Raw genomic sequence first — 19,877 nt, 5'->3', positions numbered from 1 at the left:
GGGGGGCATGGATTCATGGGGGAGCCTGCTTTGTTGCTGTTACTTACCAGCTTGACGAATGTCTCAGCTGAGAACTGGGGGAAGCTTCGGAGTTTGTTCTGGTGATCCACTGATGGCTGGGTAGGTTGCATGTTGTAGTCGATTGGTCTTTGTATGATTTGTTAGATGGTGGTGATTTTGTCTTTGAAGTGGTCTGCAAGGTCATTGCACGGGTAGTATAGCTCAGTGGCAATGCACTCGTCTTGGAAGCAAGACGGCGCAGAGCGACACCGGTTTGAATGCTGTGTCCATGCTTAGAAACCTCTTCGGTATTAAGCGTGTTATAAATAACCAATTATACTTATACTTATTGCATAGCTTCAGTGAAGGTATCAGAGTGTTGTTGCAGCCAGGAGGGTTTCTTATTTCGTGTAGGATTTGCAACAATTCCTTTTCGGTCTTGGTGGCTTCGGTGATTCTGTTGTCATAGTATTTCTTTTTGGCCTTATATATTTTCTTATTGTATGAGTGGATTTGTCTCTGGAGTTGTACTTTCTTCACCTGATGTTTTTTTTCCTCCATTCTAATTCAAGTTTCCTGTTTTTCCTTTTCATGGTGCAGAGTAGCGGGGTAAACCATTTTGGTGTTGCGTTTTTGCATGATGGTGGGAAAGGTTTTTCCTTTGAGATCACGTTGATCGTTCCAGCAATCCATTTATGAAGTAGTTCTGTTTTTAATTCGATGTCAGCTTTGCCTAGGGTCGTTGTCAGTGGTTTGTTGATTTCTAACTGCTAGGTTGCTAGCTCTGATGGCTCTCCAGTTTCTTTTCATGATAGTTGGGAGTTTGTCTGTTTTTTTTGCCGTTGTCGTGGGGAATGTGATCACGAATGGAATGACGAGGTGGTTGCTCCAGAGGATCTGCAGTGGCGGTGTTGTGGCAATGAGATTTTTATTGGCGAAGATTACGTCCAGCGTATGTACCACAGTGTGGGTTGCTCCTTTGACTAGCTGATGTAGTTTCACTGTCTTCAGTTGTTTGGCTAGTGATTTCTGTGAGTTAGCGGATTCTTCATCAAACCAAATGTTAAAGTCTCCAAGGAATACCAAGTGTTCCTGCTTGATGGCTAGGTTGCTGATGACTTCAGAGAATAAGTTGGTGAAGCTTGCATCGTATGTTGGTGGTCTGTATATCAGGATGAATTTGAGGTTTGTTTTGGGATTTGCTGTTAGGTGAAGGATCATGGATTCACAGTTTTTGATGTTTAGTGGTTCATCAGTTTTAATTTTGAGGTGTTCCTTGTATGCTATCGTCAGTCCTCCTCCTCTTTTGTTTTTCCTGTTTAATTGTAGTTGTCGTCTAGCAATGTTTTGGTTATGAATAGGATGTCGATACCACCTTTGCATAGGAGATTGAAGATCTCTGTGGCATGTTTGGACATTGATCTGGCATTGATGAGGTTGCAGTAGATCTTTTTGACACAGTTTGAATAGTTTTTTAATCCTTGCTTTATCTTGCGTTTCAGTTGGGCTTCTTCTTTGTTTGCGAGACAATTTGGTTGGTGCTCCATGTATTCTGCTTCCTTGCAGAAGCGATCTGTTAGGTTGTCGGGTTGATGATAAATTCTTCTGCTTCTTCGTCCTCCATGTTTTTCTGTGGTTGCTTGCAGTGCCCTTATGTTTTTGTGATGTAAGGGGTGAGGGCGTTGGTTTCATTCCTTCCCCTTCTTGGGTCATCTGTTCTCTTCCTGCAGGGTTCTGGTCGGTTTGCGTCGTGCCTGGACGTATTAGCGCTGCAGAGTTGTAGGGGCAGTGAGGTGGTTGCGAGATATGGTGTTAGATATAGGGATTTATCTCTTCTTGTGATATTTGTTTTGTTGGCTGCAGTGTTTTTTTGGCATGTGTTCAGTATTTGAGGAGGTTTCGTCTGGAGTCAGGCGCATATCCGGTTGGCTTATTCACTTTTCCGTTTCTCTTTGGCAGCATCCTGCTCTTTGACAGGGTAGCTTCAGCGTCTTTGGTGGTGTGATAGCTTGCACTTTGGTTACAGGGGCTGTAGCCCGCCTGTAGGACTTTGTGCGGTTTGAATGATTGTTGAGTTTTGTCCTCTTCTGTTGTGTTGATGAGGCGTACTCCGTTGGCTTGTGTCTTTGTAGGTTGTTTATGATCTGGTGGTGAAGATGCTCTTGAGAGTTGCTCTTGTAGATTGGCTGAAGTGCTTGTGTAAGGCTGAGTTGTAGAGGTTGTGGGGTTCCTGGTTTGCCTGTTTTAGGGTTTGGGATGTATAGCTCAGGGTTTTCAAAAGTGTTTTGCCGGATAGTGATGTATTATGGTTCTGGGCTTCTTTCCTCTGATGGCTGTGTGTCTAAGCAGGGCACGGTCCAGTTACTAAGGGTTTTCAATTGGGGGGTGCACGCTGTTGGACTAACTAGCTCTTCAGATAGACTGTGGGTTTGCGTTTGACTGGGGCAAAGATACATCTCTAAGCAATTGCCTTTATGTGGCTAGGTGGGTGTTCCCAGAAAGTGGTGATGTCCTGTGGTTTGGCAGATGGCATGCAATGGGGAACACACCTAGATTTGAAGTTCCTGTTTAATGGGACGTTTGTTAGGTCTCCCGATACAATAGGCAGAAATATGAGATAAACCTACCTTGGTATTCCTGTCTAGTGGTTGAAGGCCTAGGTCTCACGATAAATAGGCAGATAGAGAGAGCACGCCCAGATTTGTGGTTTTGTAGATTGATATGAAGGCCTACGTTTTACAATACTATAGGCTGATACGGGGTGAGACACACCCAGGTTTGAGATTTCTGTATAGTCAAGAGAGAGGTCTAGGTTTCACAATACAATTAGCAGTATTTGAGAAACACACTTAGCTTTGAGAATCCTGTATAGTGGGAGAGAGACCTGGGTATCACAATACAATAGTCAGATATGGGAGAACACACCTAGATTTGAGAATCCTGTATAGCGGGAGAGAGACCTAGGCTACACAATACAAATTTGGTAAAGGACAACACCTTACATTTTGAGAGTCCTGTGTAGTGGGAGAGAGACCTGGGTTTCACAACACAATTTGGTACGGGACAACACACCTAGATTTGAGAATCCTGTATAGTGGGAGAGAGACTTGGGTTTCACAATACAATAGGCAGATATGGGAGAACACACCTAGATTTGAAAATCCTGAATAGTGGGAGAGAGGCCTAGGTTTTACAATACAATTTGGTGTGGGACAACAGACCTAGATTTGAGAATCCTGTATAGTGGGCGAGAGGTTTAGGTTTCACAATACGATCAGTTTTTAAATAGTTTGTGTTCACGGTGGATTTCCTAGTGACTGTGATGGATGTGAGTGGTTGGTGTACTTCCTTCCGGTGGTAGTGTTATATGGTGGGGTGAATACTAAAGTGCTTATTAGTGTCAGTGACATTGTGCAAAAATTGTGCCTAACTTATCCGTTGGTGCTGGTTGACGACAGTCTGTTCCTCGTTTGGCACGTCTGAGTACTGCATCTGTTTACTACTGCTGGTTTGCGGTTGGTATTATGCCTTAGCAACCACCTCGTTGATTGCGGTTGCATCAGGGAAGTTTTACCTGGTGTTATAGGGATCGGTAGGAGTTTGACACTGCACCCGAGACTCAGGTGGGAGCACTGCTGGTCCTTTACCTTGAGCTCACTGCAGTGAATGAGCTGGGTGAAGGGGCACAGTGGGTCTGTTTGGTTATATGTGTCACTGAGGGATTGAGGGTTAGTTGGCAGTTTAGGCTTGGTTTATTTTAGTGGGTGGCTGCTTCCCCTGCTGACACATGCAGACACAGTATGGAGCCGTCCCTGTAGGAGCCGCCCTTTGCCTTGAGCCCTTAGCCGCAGGGACTGCCGGGCAGGTGGGCTGTCCTGGGAGGTTGGTCTATGAGGGTTGCGCTGCCCAATCAGAGGCCCAGTGGGGAATGGAGGAGTGGAGGAGGGAAACCAGGAAGTGAACAGGCAGAAGGGGGCAGAGGACTGAAATGAATTTACTTGCGCCAAAACGAAAATGGGGTCGCTAGTCCCAGAGCACCTTCGGTGCTGGACTCACCTGCTCAGAGGATGTTTGTGGATGGTGCTGGACTCACCTGCTCAGAGGATGTTTATGGATGGTGCTGGTTAGCCCTGCAGGCTGCAAGACCCTCGCTACTGACTTAGAGCGTGCCGCGCTGCCCAACCACAGGCCCATTGGGGAAGGGAGGAGTGGAGGCGGGAAACCTTGCTAGTGCTATGTATTGGCATTAATGAGCCCAATGAACTACCCACTGGGCCTTTGGAGAGACAGACCCCAAACTAGATTCACCGGGGCTTTGGGTACATGGGACATGCTGGGGCAGAGCCCAGTCAGTCTCCAAAATCTCTCCTTCAGCTGGGGTGTTGTTTGGGATCTTTCAGTCTCCCATGCGTAAGCACCTGGCATTATTCTTGCGGCAGGGATAGAGAAATTAAGATGCAAAGAAAAATGAAATCAGTATGTGTGAGCCGGCTTCCCGCCAAAGCAGGACAGCCAGCACCTGCCTTCCGAAAGCAAACTCTTGCCAAAAATATATACATATATATATGACTCATAGTCTGACGTCACTTAACTGGTAAGGCATTATCATAAATTAAATAAGTATAGACCTGAGTGTGCATTATGTGCTCAGAAAGGTAGCAGGCTTCAATGTATGTCACAGATATGTCATATAATAAAATGTCTGTTGGTTCTTATGTTCCCAAAAGGTTCTATTTTATATAAAGCACCATGTAGCTTACAATGATGCCATTTGTTCTCCTTCCCTTACTCACAGGTGCACCCCTGGGTGCTTTCAGGGCCGGCTGAAGATGTCAGGGATATGTTTACACCCCGAGGTCTGTCCTGGACAAGAAAACACACATTTAAAGTGACACATTTTTTTGTGTGAGAAGTCTAGTGCCACCTGACAGGATATGTGCATATTATCAGGGTACTACGTCAAAAGGCGGCCTTCCACAAGGTTGTGAATTCTCCTCCTCCTGCTGATTTTGAGGGGGTTCATCACCAGCCCCACACCTCCCACCCTACTGTATGGTCCTGCTACTCTCCCTTACGCGGTCCCTCTCCCCTTGCATTCTCACGCTGACTGTTACTTTAAAGTACTGTCTCCACTGCTAATTGCTGTCTCTGGCCCCATGTGCGACGTAGTCTGCGTTGGCCTAAGCACAAAGTTCTTTTGTGCAACGCGCCTCTACCCACCGGTCTGAAGACCACAAATTACTATTAGCCCTTCCTTGCAGGTGGTTAATATGTACAGATCATCACAGGACAGGGAAACAATAGGTAGCTGAAACTTTAAGCTAGTAATTAAGAGCTATTATGCCCAGTGGGCCTTGGTCATTCATTTACTGACTGATAGAATTGCATATATCCAGAGACGGAAAGGGATTTATTTCCAATTCATTTTGAAACTGAACCAGAGAGATGTATTTACACTATTCAGACTTGATGCATGAAAGACCAAGCAATATCATGCTGGTTGGCCCAAAGGACATGTTTGCAGTGCCTCATGATGCATTGTTTGTGACTTGCCTAAGCCACCTCCCCCTCCCTTAGGACACGCCCAGCCCAATTTAGCCATGCCCCCTTTCCAGAATTCACCCTTTGGCTTCATATCCCACTTAAAGCACTGACCTCCGAAAATTTGCATGCCACCATTTTCGGTTCAGAAACCTAAGATCCAGCCACTATGCTGCTATCCAACAACAAAAGTTGAAACACCGCAAAAGGGTTTAGAAAACAAAAAAAGCACATCTCTTAGATGAAATGGAAAATGCATCTGAGTATCCAGACAAATGAACAAACGCTTAAAAAAAAGACTGAAAACTACACTTTTCATAAAAGTCTTCAGGCATGAATAATTCGAGGATTTCTCCTCCTATTGTTGTCTATAAGGTGTGTCGAATAGCGCGATTCAGTCACTTCTCCCCACGGGGGAGCCTTTCTCTGTGAGGCTAGGGAGGTGAGCTTATTACGTGATACCCTCCATGGGGATAGAGTCAAGAAGGACCTCACTGTGAGAGACTTCACCCTTGGGGACAAGGACTCCCATTCTGCCAAGGAGCTCACTGAGTTACTCACTCTCGAACCATCATTAGCACCCTTCAGGGGGCGCCAGCCAATAAGGAGGCTCAGAACCCAGGCTGCACTGTATGTTATGAGCCAATGTTCTGAGCTGCCTCAGTAGCTGGTACCTCCTTCCCTTCCATGCTCCCCCTCCCACTTCATCTCTTAGCACACGCATAGTTTCCTACGCGGGTGTTAAGAATGTTTTTTTAAAATAAAAAGGAGCACTTACCTTAGAAGTGCAGCCCGACGCCATGCATTCCTACAATGTCATCAACATAGAAAACGGAATTCCTGTCAAGCAGGACTGCACGGCGTCGGGCTGCACATCTAAGGTACGTTTTTTTTATTTTACATATACACCATTAGTACCCCTGTAGGTAACAGCCCGCCGCTGAGCGCAGTGAGGGTCCTTTAACAAGGGTGACAGGCTGTTACCTACAGTTTGGTCCCGCCACCTTGGCGCATGTCGCCTCAATAACACCAAGGCTTCAGAAAGGCCAAGAAGATCAAACTATCATTTGTTAATGTGACATAAAAACACATAGATCAACCTGGCGAAATGCATTATAATAATACTGTGAAGAAGAAGAGTGAGTGAGCAAGTGATAAAGAGCACTCAAGTGATAGAGACAGAGGACTATAATCCTCCACTGCAGAGGGCCCAGGTAAGTGTCATAAAAAGAGAAGGAAGGTAATCCTCGAGAGAAGCCCGGGAGTTTCAAACCAGCATTGCAACAAAAGCTAATCGAAACCTGGAAGTCCTGCATGTCAAGGAGGCAACTGGCTGGCGTGCAGGGGAAGCAGGAGAAGAGGAGGAAGCAGGAGTCATCATTGGAAGGAAACCCCAAAAAAGAAAACACGTTGCGAGTGGTGGAGTGACCCATGAAGGCTAGACAGTGCACTCTGGCACCTAGGCCAAGACCATTACGCCTCTGGCACTGCAGTGCAGATCCTGAGGAACCGGAGAGAAGGGAGAAGCCGTCCTGACAGAAAGAGAAGAGTTTCCCATCCTGCAAGTGGACCTGGTGATGCCAACCCAACGGAGAGAAGGAAACAGGGACAGCGGGAGACCCGGACAGGGCAACAAATATAATGAGTACCTGAATCATACTCGTTGCAGTAAATGTAAAGAGTGGAACTCAAGTGTGAATCGTTACTGGCACAGTCATTCTCGTCCCAGTAATAATGAGAAGTGGAATTCAAGTGTGAATCATTACTGGCACAATACTCGTACCAGTGACAGTAAGGAGTATAATACTAAAAATCTTTACTGGCCCAATCATACTCATCCCAGTAACCAGGACAAGTGGGACTAAAGTGATAATCATTGCTGGAAGGATCACACATGTCTCAGTACTAAGAGAATGCCAAAAGATTGAGAAGCATGCCAAAAGTGTTGTTAACTGGCCTAGCCAGGAAAGAAAGTGGACATTGTGTCGACAAGGAATAAAGAGGGTATTGAGCCAAGAGAAAGACAAAACGTATTTCAGAAAGGAAAAGCAAAGTGTTAAGATCGAGTGTGGAAAGCTGGACAATCCTATTTCCTAACTGTATAAACTTATCAAAGTACTGGCCAAGAACTACTTAAGAACTGACTATTAAAGAGCTATTTTTCTGAGAAGCAGCATACAGGAGAAGGGAGTAATTCTCCTGTACTTTGGTTATTTTGAATAGTGGCAGTTACAGAGCAGATTAGAGTTGGGCAAAGGACAGTTCTTCCTTCGAGACTCAACGATGATTGACGAGCACCCACCTTAGTTTAGGTTACGTAGGGAAAAGCCTTAGTTTAGGGATAGTGAGGAGTTATTTATTTTCCCTTTTAGATTGAATAACATCTTTAAAATGGTTGAACCTCATCTCTGTCCTTCTTCTGTCCCACCACAAAGGCAACAGACTCAATCTGAAAAAAACAAGATGGACGAGGCCTTTTAACTAATGGCCATGCCAATCACTCCTTATGCCCGATGAAAATTTGCCACCCAACATCACTGATGCCATGTTTCCAGTTGTTCACGTAAACTTTGAATCATGGAAACGGATGCCCTTACCCAACCGAAGACCCAGATGGCCGTGGGCATGGATCTAATCTCATGCGCACAAAGCGAGTGGGCCGAATGTGCTGTGAAGTAACTGACCCTTTTTTGTTTGTTTTATTTCAATTGATGATTGTTTATGGTTTTAATAAACTAATACAAAATAAAAAAAGGAAAGGCACGTTTTTTAATTGTTTTTTTTTACAAAAACACAAATCTTCCAAATAAGTTATTTTAAATGTGTTATTCGATGTTTGGGAAATTCTTCAAGCGCTGACCTGCTTTTCTTTTCAAGAGCACATTTCCCAGACTTGAATACATGAAATTTAATAGAGGGGCTAGATATTCCATGTCAAGCTCTTCACACTGAGAGCCCTCTTCACACACATGGGACTTGGAAGTTCACTGCCAAAAACAACATTGCAGTTGAAGAGGTCTGGTGGTATTCAATGAGTTCCACCCTCAGAGAGATGAATGAAAGGAGTGTCTGGAATGTGTCAGCTGGGTATGGGCGGCATCCTGCCAGCTGGCAGGGATGTCTGCCAGACAGTCGTCTTGGAGTGGCAGCTTTCTTTCATGTCTCATTCCTTGTAACACATGGTAATCCTTAGGCGGTGTGTGCCCAGACACTCCTTCCAAACGAGAGTACACTTGGCTGTGTACTACAACACGTGGCCAAGGGCTATTCCCAATGGAGTTCCCAGACTGTAACTCACAGTACTGCGCTACTGTTAAAGGCTGTCAGCCCAAACCTTGAGCAGCGCTCCGCCGATCTCGAACTAGGTCTGCACTTTAAACAAAAAGAAAATAAAAGAAATACTATCTGTGCCAATAGCTGCATAGACAGCTCAGTAGGTTAAGGACTCACTTCAGACATTCCAACCATCCTTCCGAGGTTGATAAAAAATAAGTACAATTAAATGGAGTGCTAATACTACGTATTACTGCTGCATATAGACGAATAAGGAATCCAGCAAGAAATGCTATGAAAAAAATAACAAATATTATTTCTTCCTATATGACTATCTGTGCCCAAGGCCGCCTCCGACCTGCAGTGAAGGATTCGATTAAGCATTCGAATCTTTGAATTAAATTTGAGCATCTTGTATTCTGCCAAAATCTCTGGGCATGTATACACATGCCTCTTCTTAGTCCTAGTGGTGCAGCCAGAAATTCACAAAAGAATAAGCCCGTACTTCGTGGGCCTCGGGAAGGAGTCTGCATAAACTGAGGGACATGCATTAATTTAATTGGAGATATTGTTTCTGCACCCTCCCGAGACAAGGCCAAAGTTGGAGCTTTTATAGGATAGCTACATTGCATTTTTAATAACAGATGAGACAGTTACAGAAATAAATGGTGCTTATTTTAACGACTGTCTAAGGATGAAAGGTAAAAAGAGCATATGCATAGGGGCTGCACAAAGAGTTCTACATCTCGGTCCATATGTGATCATGCGACAAGGGGATGAACCCTCTTAATTTAACTCTCCTCCCCTGCTCTCCCAGTTGTTCTCTGTGTTCTCCCCCTTTTTGTGCAGAGCTCCGTTTCTTACTTGCTAGACTTGTGCTATGTAAGTGTGTTCTCTTCTGCAACACAACAATAACCTGCATGCAAAACATCAGCTGAGTGTGAACATTCCAAAGCGAATAATGCAAACAGCTGCCCACCTTTCTCACTCAACTACTCCATTCACACGCCATTTTGCATTCCCGTCTGGCCTACACGTACCAGAATGCAATGTGATGGGACCCTAAAAGCCAAAAATAGGTGATTATGTCACACGTGGCATGGAACAATTTGAGACCGTGACCAATGGGTTTCATCACTTTAAACAAGTAAACAGACTTTGGTTGTGCCTGTATGATAACATTGCATGCTTCTAGTCATTTTCGACACAGGCTTGCAGCTTTTTGCAACACTAAGGTACATAATATTTGCACTTCCACGTATGTAGTACCTCCACAAACATGTTGATATTTTTGAGAGCATCAAACAAGCAAACATGCACCATCATCTCTCAGGAAAGGATCTGAGCACAGCTGTGGCCACAATGGGAGACTGAGCCCTGAGGAAATAAGAGTGGGTCATGCCCTTCATGCCACACCCTGTCTTTGTCGCTGCTTATGCCACTCTGACAGCATTATGCGATGGACACGTCAGGTTGGAATGAGGTGGCAAGGGAGGCTTTCATTCTGTTAAAAGTGCTCCAGCAGTTCAATTCTATTGCAAAAGTGACAGTCTCTTCTCAACTTCCTCTTGCACTGGACTCCGTTCACCAATTCGGTACTAGCTCCACGCGGAATGCCCTCAGACACGCCATGTTAATCCTTTTTCTTTGCTGCTCTAGCAGCAGATCAGTACTTTCTTTATTACTATTACTAGGCAAACAGAGCACTCGCTTCAGGTTAGAGCGGCGCAATCGTATACGTAGAAGTACGAGCAGCGCAGTACACACACCGGCTAGAACTTCCCCCTTTGGGAGTTCAGCCGCGTGTTTTTCTAGCAGCGCATAGCTGCACCCCTTGACGTGGACATCCCGGTGCTGCGGCAGCCGGCGTCGGAACTCTATTACGAAGTTGAGGCCGTTGGCGCCTTCGTTCCTCATGGTCCACGCACGGACGAACTGGTGATAACATGCTCCAGTCTACCTGCAGATAATTTAATTGTATTCAATATTGTGAAGCAGTGCCGAGTGCGCACCACCGCCTGCGCGCGCCATGCATAAGCGCCATCACAGGCTCTTTAGAAACAGGGGGTGGAGTCCTGCCACATACAATTGGATATTTACAAGCATTTACTGTAAATAGTGCTTATTTTGTCACGCTTTTTGTTTTTACAGGCACTGCTCCGTACCAACATCAATTGAAGGATAGAGGAGCAACAAAACTAATCTCACATTGCTTTTAATTATTTAACTTGTGAAATTATGCAGTATTCACTCAAGGGATATATATTTTTTGAAGCTTTTTTTCCTCAATATATACTGTATTTTTCTTACATTCTTTATACTCTGGTGAAAGAACAAAAACATACGAAAGAACAAAAACATACAAAAACACATTTGTTCTCTCACCAGGTTTGCAGACTGTTATGCACTGAAGATGTTTTGTATATAAAAAAAAGAGTATAAGAAAAATACAGGATATATTGAGGAAAAAAAACCTCAAAAAATATATATGCCTTGAATGAATACTGCATAACTTCACAAGCTAAATAATTAAAAGCTACGTGAGATTCGTTTTCTTGCTCCTCTATCTTTCAATTGATGTTGGTACAGAGCAGTGGCTGTAAAAACAAAAAGCGTGACAAAATAAGCACTATTTACAGTAAATGTTTGTAAATATCCAATTGTATGTGGCAGGACGCCACCTCCTGTTTCAAATGTAACTAGCTCATAAGTCCTCCCACAAACTTGAGCTGTCCCTAAGGTTACCCAATCACAGGCTCTTTAGCCTACTGCACATTCTGATGACATCACGCCAGTAGGACGGGATCAGGCTCAAGAAACCAGAGTACAATAAAACTGGTGTTTCACATAGGTAGCTGTCGCCAAAATAATAATACTCAGAGTCAGCAGAAGCCCTGCAAGGGCTTATCTAGGAGGCTCATCATCTGGCTGAGGGTTTCCGGGAGCTGGTCCTTCAGGTTCCCGCTGTTTGTTGCAAGACCAGCAACAGCGGTTACAGAGAGCAGTTTGGGCAGGGTTGGGACCCATATCCATCCAGTAAGGCCAATTTTCTCCAGGATTAGATAGCCTTTTCGCAGGGTCCCAGGGTGGTTCGACTTTCTCAGAAGACGACCACAGTAAACAGTGAGTAGGGGGAAGACTGTGCTGGCAGGCGTAAAAGCTGTGTGGGCGCAAGAGCCTTGACCCCACCCCCTCCACTTGTTCCCCATCTAAACATTGTGGTAAACTCTAGTGCTCCAAAAAAGAAGCTGCCAAAGTCTGCAAAGCGCATCCTGCACAAATACGTACCCTCTAGCCCAGAGGAAGAACAACAGGGCACTAATGAGAGTGGCACTCCCAGCTACATCAGCGACGAGGAGTCTATGCCATTGAACGACTCCACTGACAGTGAGAAAGAGCGTAAAAGACCCAGGAGGAAGCGAAAAGGGTACAGAAGTCTGTGAGAACATTCAGAAAGGGAATTTGACCCCGATTTGATAAAGGCTAAAAACTCTGCTGTCCAAGGAGGCTCGGAGCAAGCTAAGGGCAGAGTGTCCTAGGCCCCTGCTTCCATACAAAGGTGCAGAAATGCCAATCATAGACCCGGAAATGCAGACGTTCATGGTGAAATAAGCCAAAAATGTTAAGAAAGGAATAGACAGGACGTGGTCCGCTTGCCAGGACAAGTCATTGGATGCTTTAGGGTTGTTGGCCAAAATAATGGATATGGCTGAGGAAGCTAAGCAGAACAAAAGTGAGGTGCACCTGCAAGTCTTGGCAGGCTGAGTACAAAGGGAAACCTGCCTGCTTGAAAACGCCAAGTGCACTCTGACAGCCAAAAGGCACAGGTCGATTTTAGTGAAAGTCGGGCCCAAATTGAGGGAGTTAGCAGCATATGAGTTTGTCGCCTCAGCTAAAGGATGTCTGTTTGGTGACGCCTTCATCAAGGATGTCTCCAAGTTTGCCCAAACCTTCGCCGTCCTCGACAAAGTGCAAGTTTCACTGTGGAAGGGTTTTTCTCGAAGAGTTTGGGCCAGGCCAGCAGAGGAAGAGGGCACTCAGCTTGCCTTGCAGGTTGGATACAGGCCCTCGTACCAAGGATCTTGGTGCACACCAGACAACAGGAAGCCAAATCCCTTCTTCTCTACCCAGGGAAGAGGCAGATGTAGTGGCTGCAGAGGAGGCAACAGAGCTCCAAATCCCGATGCAGGTGAGAGTGCAAGTTCCGGCTGCAACGCTGGGAGCGCGCTTCCCACGATAGGCAGCAGAGTAGCCACGCGCTTGCAGGAATGGCAAAACATCACCAGAGACGTCTGGGTCCTGACGACCATTCAGGCTTTTCAGATCGATTTATGTGCTGAGACCAGTCAGATAGAGCTCCCAGACCGCTGATATTTTCCAAACAGGAGCAGAGGCTCATGTCAGAATAGATCTTGAAGCTTCTAAGAAAAGGGGCAATTAGACAGGCAGACAGCAGAGCAGAGGGTTTGAAAGCAATCTCTTCCTTTGAAGAGAAAAGCAAAGCTCAGGATAGACATAAATCTCAGAGCCCACAATGTTTTTGTAATATGCCATCATTTCAAGAGGGTGCGCATCCATCTGTTGCAGGACATCTTGCAAGCAGGAGATTGGATAGCAGATAGATCTCAGGGAGGCATGTCTAGCAATCCCTGTATACGAACCAACCGCATCAGCGTTTCCTGCAATTTATTGGGAAGGGACAGAGGTGGCGGTTCACTTGCCTTCTGTTTGGGCTGTCATTGATGTCTTGGTGCTTCAGCAAGTTGTTTAAGCCAGTGGTGACAGATTTGCACCAGCGAGGTGTAAGCTCATAATTTATCAAGATGACATATGTATTATGGCGCAGGACGCCAAGCTACTGCAGAAACAGGTAACAGTTGTTATAACAGCTTGGTTTCCTTGCAAACTGGGAAAGGTTGGACACAGTTCCCTCCCAGAAGATAGAGCTTCTGGGGTTTATCATAGAGTCACTACAAGGGACACTCAGCCTACCGTCGCAAAAGACAAGCAACATCAAGAAGGAGATCAGGATGATTCTGCGTCGAGGTCGGGTGCACCTGAGAGAGTTGGTGAGGATCGTGGTAAGGCTTGCCTCCTCCATTCAAGCAATCTTCCCTGGACCTGTCCGTTACATGGCATTGCAACGCCTGAAAGTACAGCAACTGCAGCAAGGACTATCATACGACCACCGAGTCCTGCTAACGCAGGAAGCGAGGACAAAATTGCTATGGTGGACACAACACATGGAGGCCTGGAACAGGAAAGCCATATTGGGTTCCCTCCCAGACCTGATAATCGCGTCGGATGACAGCTGCAAATTTTGAGGTGCCTGCTGCGGGTAGATATCGACTGGAGGCCATTGGTCCCCTTCAGAGAGCCGGCTGCACATCAACTGCCTACAGCTGGTATCAGTCTCCTCTGTGATCAGGAATCTGATGCGGGACAGAGTGCAGTGCTGTATCCTGTTGAAAACGGGCAACATCTCAGCTGTGCAATTCATCAATCAGCTGGGAGGCACCAAGTCCAGACTGTTAGCGGAGATAGCCAAGGAATTCTGTATAGCATGTAAACGAGTGTCAGGTGTAGGAGGCAAATCCTTTTCTCCGGAAGGAGTGACTTCACGTGAGGAGAAAGGACCAAGAACGTCATTACCTCAGTATTCTTCCTGAGTTTCTGAGTACACCCGAAGTTGTGCTCAGAGAACGGCTTGTTCATTGAACTTCATAAGCCTTTTAAAGCAGTATCAGTAGCCACATTGGCCCAGTCGGTTAAGTGGATAATGCTCCAGGCAGGGATTGTCGTCAGAGATTCAGAGCTCTGCTTATGATACAGGCTACAGAGTCCAAAATGGACTGCTGGGAGGGGGTTCACAGTGTTGGGCCCTATAGCACAGATGTTGCACTGCAAGGGTTCTTCACGACTCTGTGTGGCCAGCACCAGCAATATGCGCCTGGAGGAAGGTTGCAATGATAGGGTATAGCAGCTCTTGAAAGGGCACTGCTGGTGTTGTACAGCTGTGATGTGATTGGATGCCTCTAGAGGAACATCAAAGTGCTAGGCCCCTACAGCACTATTACGGCCCAGCTTAGACCCTATAGGACTGACCATCTAGATTTAGGAGAAACTTACACTTTTGAGGTCCCGTAGCCCTAGGTGGGTAATTACACATATCTGGGTTCTCAAGAGGTTGCAATGTGCACGTTGCAATACGTAATACTAATTGCAGATTGTAATGTTTCTTTTGTGCAATGTGAATCCTGGTTTTGCAGGGCATAATCCAGTTCTTGCAAGGGACCCCAGATTCAGAAAACAGATCTAGGAAACAAAGAATCCTCGGGGCATGCAATGGATAGCACCAATTAGAGAGAAGTCTGCAGAACATTCTGCAGTAGATATGGGTAGTCCCTAGTGATAGGCGACCCCTGGCCCTGTGACTAAAAGCCATTTGCGGGAGAAAGCAGGAAGCTGTTGCTATCTCTGCTTTTCTATGGCCCGTTTCTCGTCATCCCTGTGCTATGTTGTTTGTTTTTCTCTACATGTGAACACATTGGATTTCAATACTCTTAGACTGATCTCGTTTCATAATCAACACAAACCGTGTGTGCAGGCTGCAGTGACATGGGTTGCCCACATTCTGAAATAACTTTCGGGTGGTTATATAGGGGTGGTCATTTTTAAAGGCCGGAGTGCAACAGTAAGGCGTGAAAGCAAGGTGTTAGCCATTTGCGCCTTTTTTAACACGATAGGGCAGGAGTCTGCAACCTGTGGCTTTCCAGACTTTTTGGACTATGACTCTGGTTATCCCTCTCCATTGGCTATAATGGCTAAGGCTAAGGGGAGTTCTAGTCGAAACATCTGAGGAGCCAAAGGTTGCAGACCCCCTGCTCTTTGGTTTTTTTGCAGCCAGTGCGTGGTGTAGTAGGGGCACAAAACAGATGGGCTTATTTTCCAAGCCCTGGAGAGCAAAGGTAAGGCATGAAAGCAAGGCATTCCCTTGTATGTCTGGGCAGTTTACAACTGTTTGGAGAAGAAGCACGAAACAAGGTTAACATTTCCTGTTCGCATTCCTGCTCCGACTTCAAAGGGCACAACCTTTTACACTGGCATGAGATTTTTATGCCTATATAAAAGGGAAGTATTCCCATGGAACCCGCCGGTTTATACCACTTGCTAGAAGCGGTTGGATACCATAGAAATCCACCATAACTGTCATCTGGAGAGCTGAATTTGCTGTCGGAATAAAAAAAAAAATTAAATAGGAAGAGTAAAAGCAAAGATTAAAGGCGATTTTGCCTGTTTTTACACTTTACTTTGGCAATCAATTTTTCAAAAGTTCAAAATTGCATGCAGTGTACCCAACAGCACATAAGTGCTAAGGTTAGCAGACCCCTCCGTGCAATAAACATTTTAACAAAATGGCCACCAGAGTTTACATTCCCACCGGTGCAATTCTATTCTGCCTTCAACGGTGCACGCTTTCACGCCTGCAAGAGATTTTCATGCAGGAATAAAAGGGATGGATTCCCATGTAATCGCCTCCATTTACCACTTGCAGATGGATTAAGCCATAGTAAATGTTGTCTGCAAAGTGTAATTTGCAGACTGCGCAATGCTTTTTTATATAAATGGCAGCATAAAAACAAAGACAACATTCGATTTTGTATGTTTTTACTCTTTACATTTCTTTCGCACTCTGTTTTGTAAAAGTTGAACTGTATGCAGGGAATTAAGTAATAACATTGCGGTTTTCCTCCAGGCAATTTGCACTTTTTACAAAATGACCCTCTCATGAATAAATTGAATCGGTTTGTCTATGCCTGCAATTACTCAACGGCTGATGCTACACGGAGCATTGTCAATTTACAGGGTGCAAATTAAAATTCTCAATAAAGTTTTTTGGAGCCCCGGAAAGGCTTAAAAATAGAGGTTTGTCTGATTCTGATGTTTGTTGGTGTTGCTGGAGTGAGAAAGGCAGTATGGAACATTTGCTGTGGGACTGTGTGAGGGTTTGTGGTTTTTGGCATGAGGTTTGTATTATTTGTCTCGGGGTTCTGAACCAAAATGTTGACTTGGATTTTAAGACTATGGTGCTAGGCTGCGATGATTTACTTGACAACCTTTCACTATCGGAAAATAAATTTTTGTTCAGAGGTGCTTCTATTTGCAAAAAAAATATTTTGAGGAGCTGGAAATCGTGTGTCTCACCAATATTGGAGGATTGGATTACAGAAATGAACTGCTTAGCGAATATTGAGAAATTTATATACAGAAAAATGGGGAAATTGTGTTTATATACGAAGGTCTGGGGAGCTTTTTTGAGTAGGTACTAGTTCATCGTTAAATTCTTTCTTTTTCTATTCCTACATGTTTATATCCTTTATGCTGTGTTATGATACTTTGTGATTTATTGTTCAGTCCTGTTCTAAGTACTAAAATTAAAATAAAGAATTAAAAAAAAAATTTACAGGGTGCCCTCTGAAAGAGATGTCCATTATTTGCCAGGAAGGTCGTGACCGCTTTCTGAAAACAACCAGCTTTTCTTCTTAGCGAAATAAAACTATTCCTTACTTGTTGCACCTAATTTCTGCCTAAGCTTACCTCTATCAAACCTGCTACCTATTCTCCCTGTCTCTACTGCATTTGTTCCTTGCATTTTTCTCAAACCAAGCAACAAATCTACAAAAAGGGTTAACAGTGAACTCCAACAATTCTATCTGATTTTTTAAAAAACATTTTCAGAGAGGCAATTTATAGCGAAACTATAATATCGAAATAAATCACCAAATGTAGCTATTTACCCCCCCAACCCCCTCCTCACCTGCTTTAACCTCTTATCCCCACACATACATGTATTTCTTTGTTATAAATTACCTCTCTGAAAATGGTTTCAATTAAACCACTGGATACCAACTCCAAAATCTGGATTTTCATTAATTGCACTTTACTGCAGCCCTTCAGCCCTCCTTCCCATGAGACATAGCTTTACTCACCCGAAAATAGCAGCCAATTTCAGAGAAGCGACACCCTTCTCTGCTCTTCGACATGGATGATGTCTGATTCTGTAAAGGGGATAAAAAAAGGCACATTGAGAAGTTTGCCTTCAGGAAAAGAGCCCGGTAGTGTGTACATATTCCTGTGCCCAACTTATCCCAACACGGCTTTTCCTTCTGCCATTTACTGAGGAGTCGCCATTTGCCATCTCAAATTTTTAAACACTCATTTCTGAAATCCTGTGAGTTCCTGTTTTTGTCTTATTAAAAAGTGTCTGTCAGTTCCTTAGGGTGACGGCAAGGAAGCTCTCATAGAATTCGAGATGTACCCTGGTTACCTACAAATTGAAAAAGGTTTTGTGATAGAGCTTTGGCTGAGAGTATGGGCTGCAGAGGTGGATTATTGGAACAGGTCATTACAACTCAATATCTTGGAAGCAGACCACGGGGATAGGGAGGGCTCCAAGGAAAAGTTACATGAAACGAGAACTGGTAAGCAGAAATTAGGAAGCACTTTATATGGTACCAAAATCAAGAATTACCCAAGTTAAGATTCAGGGTTGAGAGGGATGAAAAAATTGCTCTGTAGCACCCAAAGCATTTGCCATCCCCACTGCCCAAAACCTATAGAGGGGATAACATCTGTAGGACACAGAAAAACTGTTACCCGACTTAAGACTGAATTATATCCCTGTAGCAACTGGAAGAGTGTTACGGGAAAAATCAGGTCCACCAAATGTGTCTTATGTAGATACGATATAAAAACAAAAGAACGTCCCTTGCTCATGTACAGTTGATCAAAGCAAAGGATAATGCTATTAATTTTACTGAAGTCTGACCCAGTCCATACACTCACAACAAGTGTTATTATTAAAGTACTGCATAAGGTGAAATGAATCAGGGACTTTCCTAAGCAAGGCATACCACTGCAATGTCCTTTACCCTGGTCTACATAAAAGCCCAATGTTTCTCAGCAGAGCAGCCATTTTCAGTTTAAATCACGACCCCAACATCTCACCAGCTTTGAGGTCTCAACTAATTAACACACTGAAGAGCACATTCAACTCAAGACCCTCTTTATTGCTCACAGATGTTGCTGGAAAGTGGAATCTGCTTACTTCACTAATCACATGCCATCAACCAAGTGGACAACGGAGATCAAGTACTTCAAAGATACTTCAAGCGAACGTTGCCCAAAAAAGTGAGAACTAGCAAGAAACTGGCAACAACAATCATTAAGGGAGTTCAAGAGGGCAATGAAAGCAGAACTCACATCAAGTCCCTTATCTAAAAATACTCAGCCAGACAATAATTCCACCTTATTTATATTATGCCATAGCACAAAGCCTGTGAAAAGCAATTGTGTCATTACTGTGAAAGGTCCATCCGGTCCACTTGTACCCATTCCATCTTCTTTCTCCTCCCCCCAGCATAAATTACTTTGTTATCACCTGACACCTCGCAGTCATATGCTATGCATATGGGGCATTAAAAATAAAAATACAAAAAATAAATGGCCCAGGGTTTTCGAGATCTTCTATCATTAAATGGGATGTAGAACACACTAGTACGACTAGCCAAAGTGGCCTCATTTATCGGGGCCTCCATGATCACAAAAAACAGTGCAGGAGTTGATTGTCTGTTCACCCGAAAGAAACAATATTTAATGACAGTGGTATTTTATTCCACAACGCTCTTTAAGTCCAGAATTAGATGCATAAATAACATTCCAAATATCTGTGAATTAAAAAAAATTGATACACTGGGTCTCTGGTCAGTGCATAGAGGGGACAGCAAATGTGCATTTCAGTCCATGCAATCCTCTCCCACATGCCATTTTGAATAATTTTGGATAAGGGTGTAAATGTAAAAAGGAAATCCGGGTAACATTGACATCTTTTTTCAAAATGATTTGTAAATATCTCACCATATACGTGCATGGCAGTAGGTACGCAGGTGCATTCAAATGGAATCAGTCAGTTTTGAGCAGATGCACAAATATAGCACACTAGCAAAAAGTACCCCTACTCTGCACGGGTTCTGTAGACAGACATGATAACACGCTCTTCAATT

General features: G+C 44.4%; 1 protein-coding gene across 2 annotated transcripts in view; it reads right to left on the bottom strand.

Annotated features, from left to right (window-relative positions):
• Nucleotides 1-19,877, bottom strand: part of TRAF1 (TNF receptor associated factor 1) — a 474,790-nt gene that overhangs the window by 112,433 nt on the left and 342,480 nt on the right. For both annotated transcript variants that reach the window (XM_069609529.1, XM_069609528.1), the window contains one exon: nucleotides 17,805-17,873. In XM_069609529.1, coding sequence (XP_069465630.1) covers nucleotides 17,805-17,873 — 69 coding nt within the window. The remainder of the gene's footprint in view (nucleotides 1-17,804; nucleotides 17,874-19,877) is intronic.

Source organism: Ambystoma mexicanum, chromosome 8 (assembly GCF_040938575.1).
Source record: "Ambystoma mexicanum isolate Mex_15411 chromosome 8, UKY_AmexF1_1, whole genome shotgun sequence".
In the NCBI taxonomy this organism is placed as follows: Eukaryota; Metazoa; Chordata; class Amphibia; order Caudata; family Ambystomatidae; genus Ambystoma; species Ambystoma mexicanum.
Note: the sequence above shows the minus strand (reverse complement) of the source record. Positions and strands in the feature narration are given on the sequence as shown.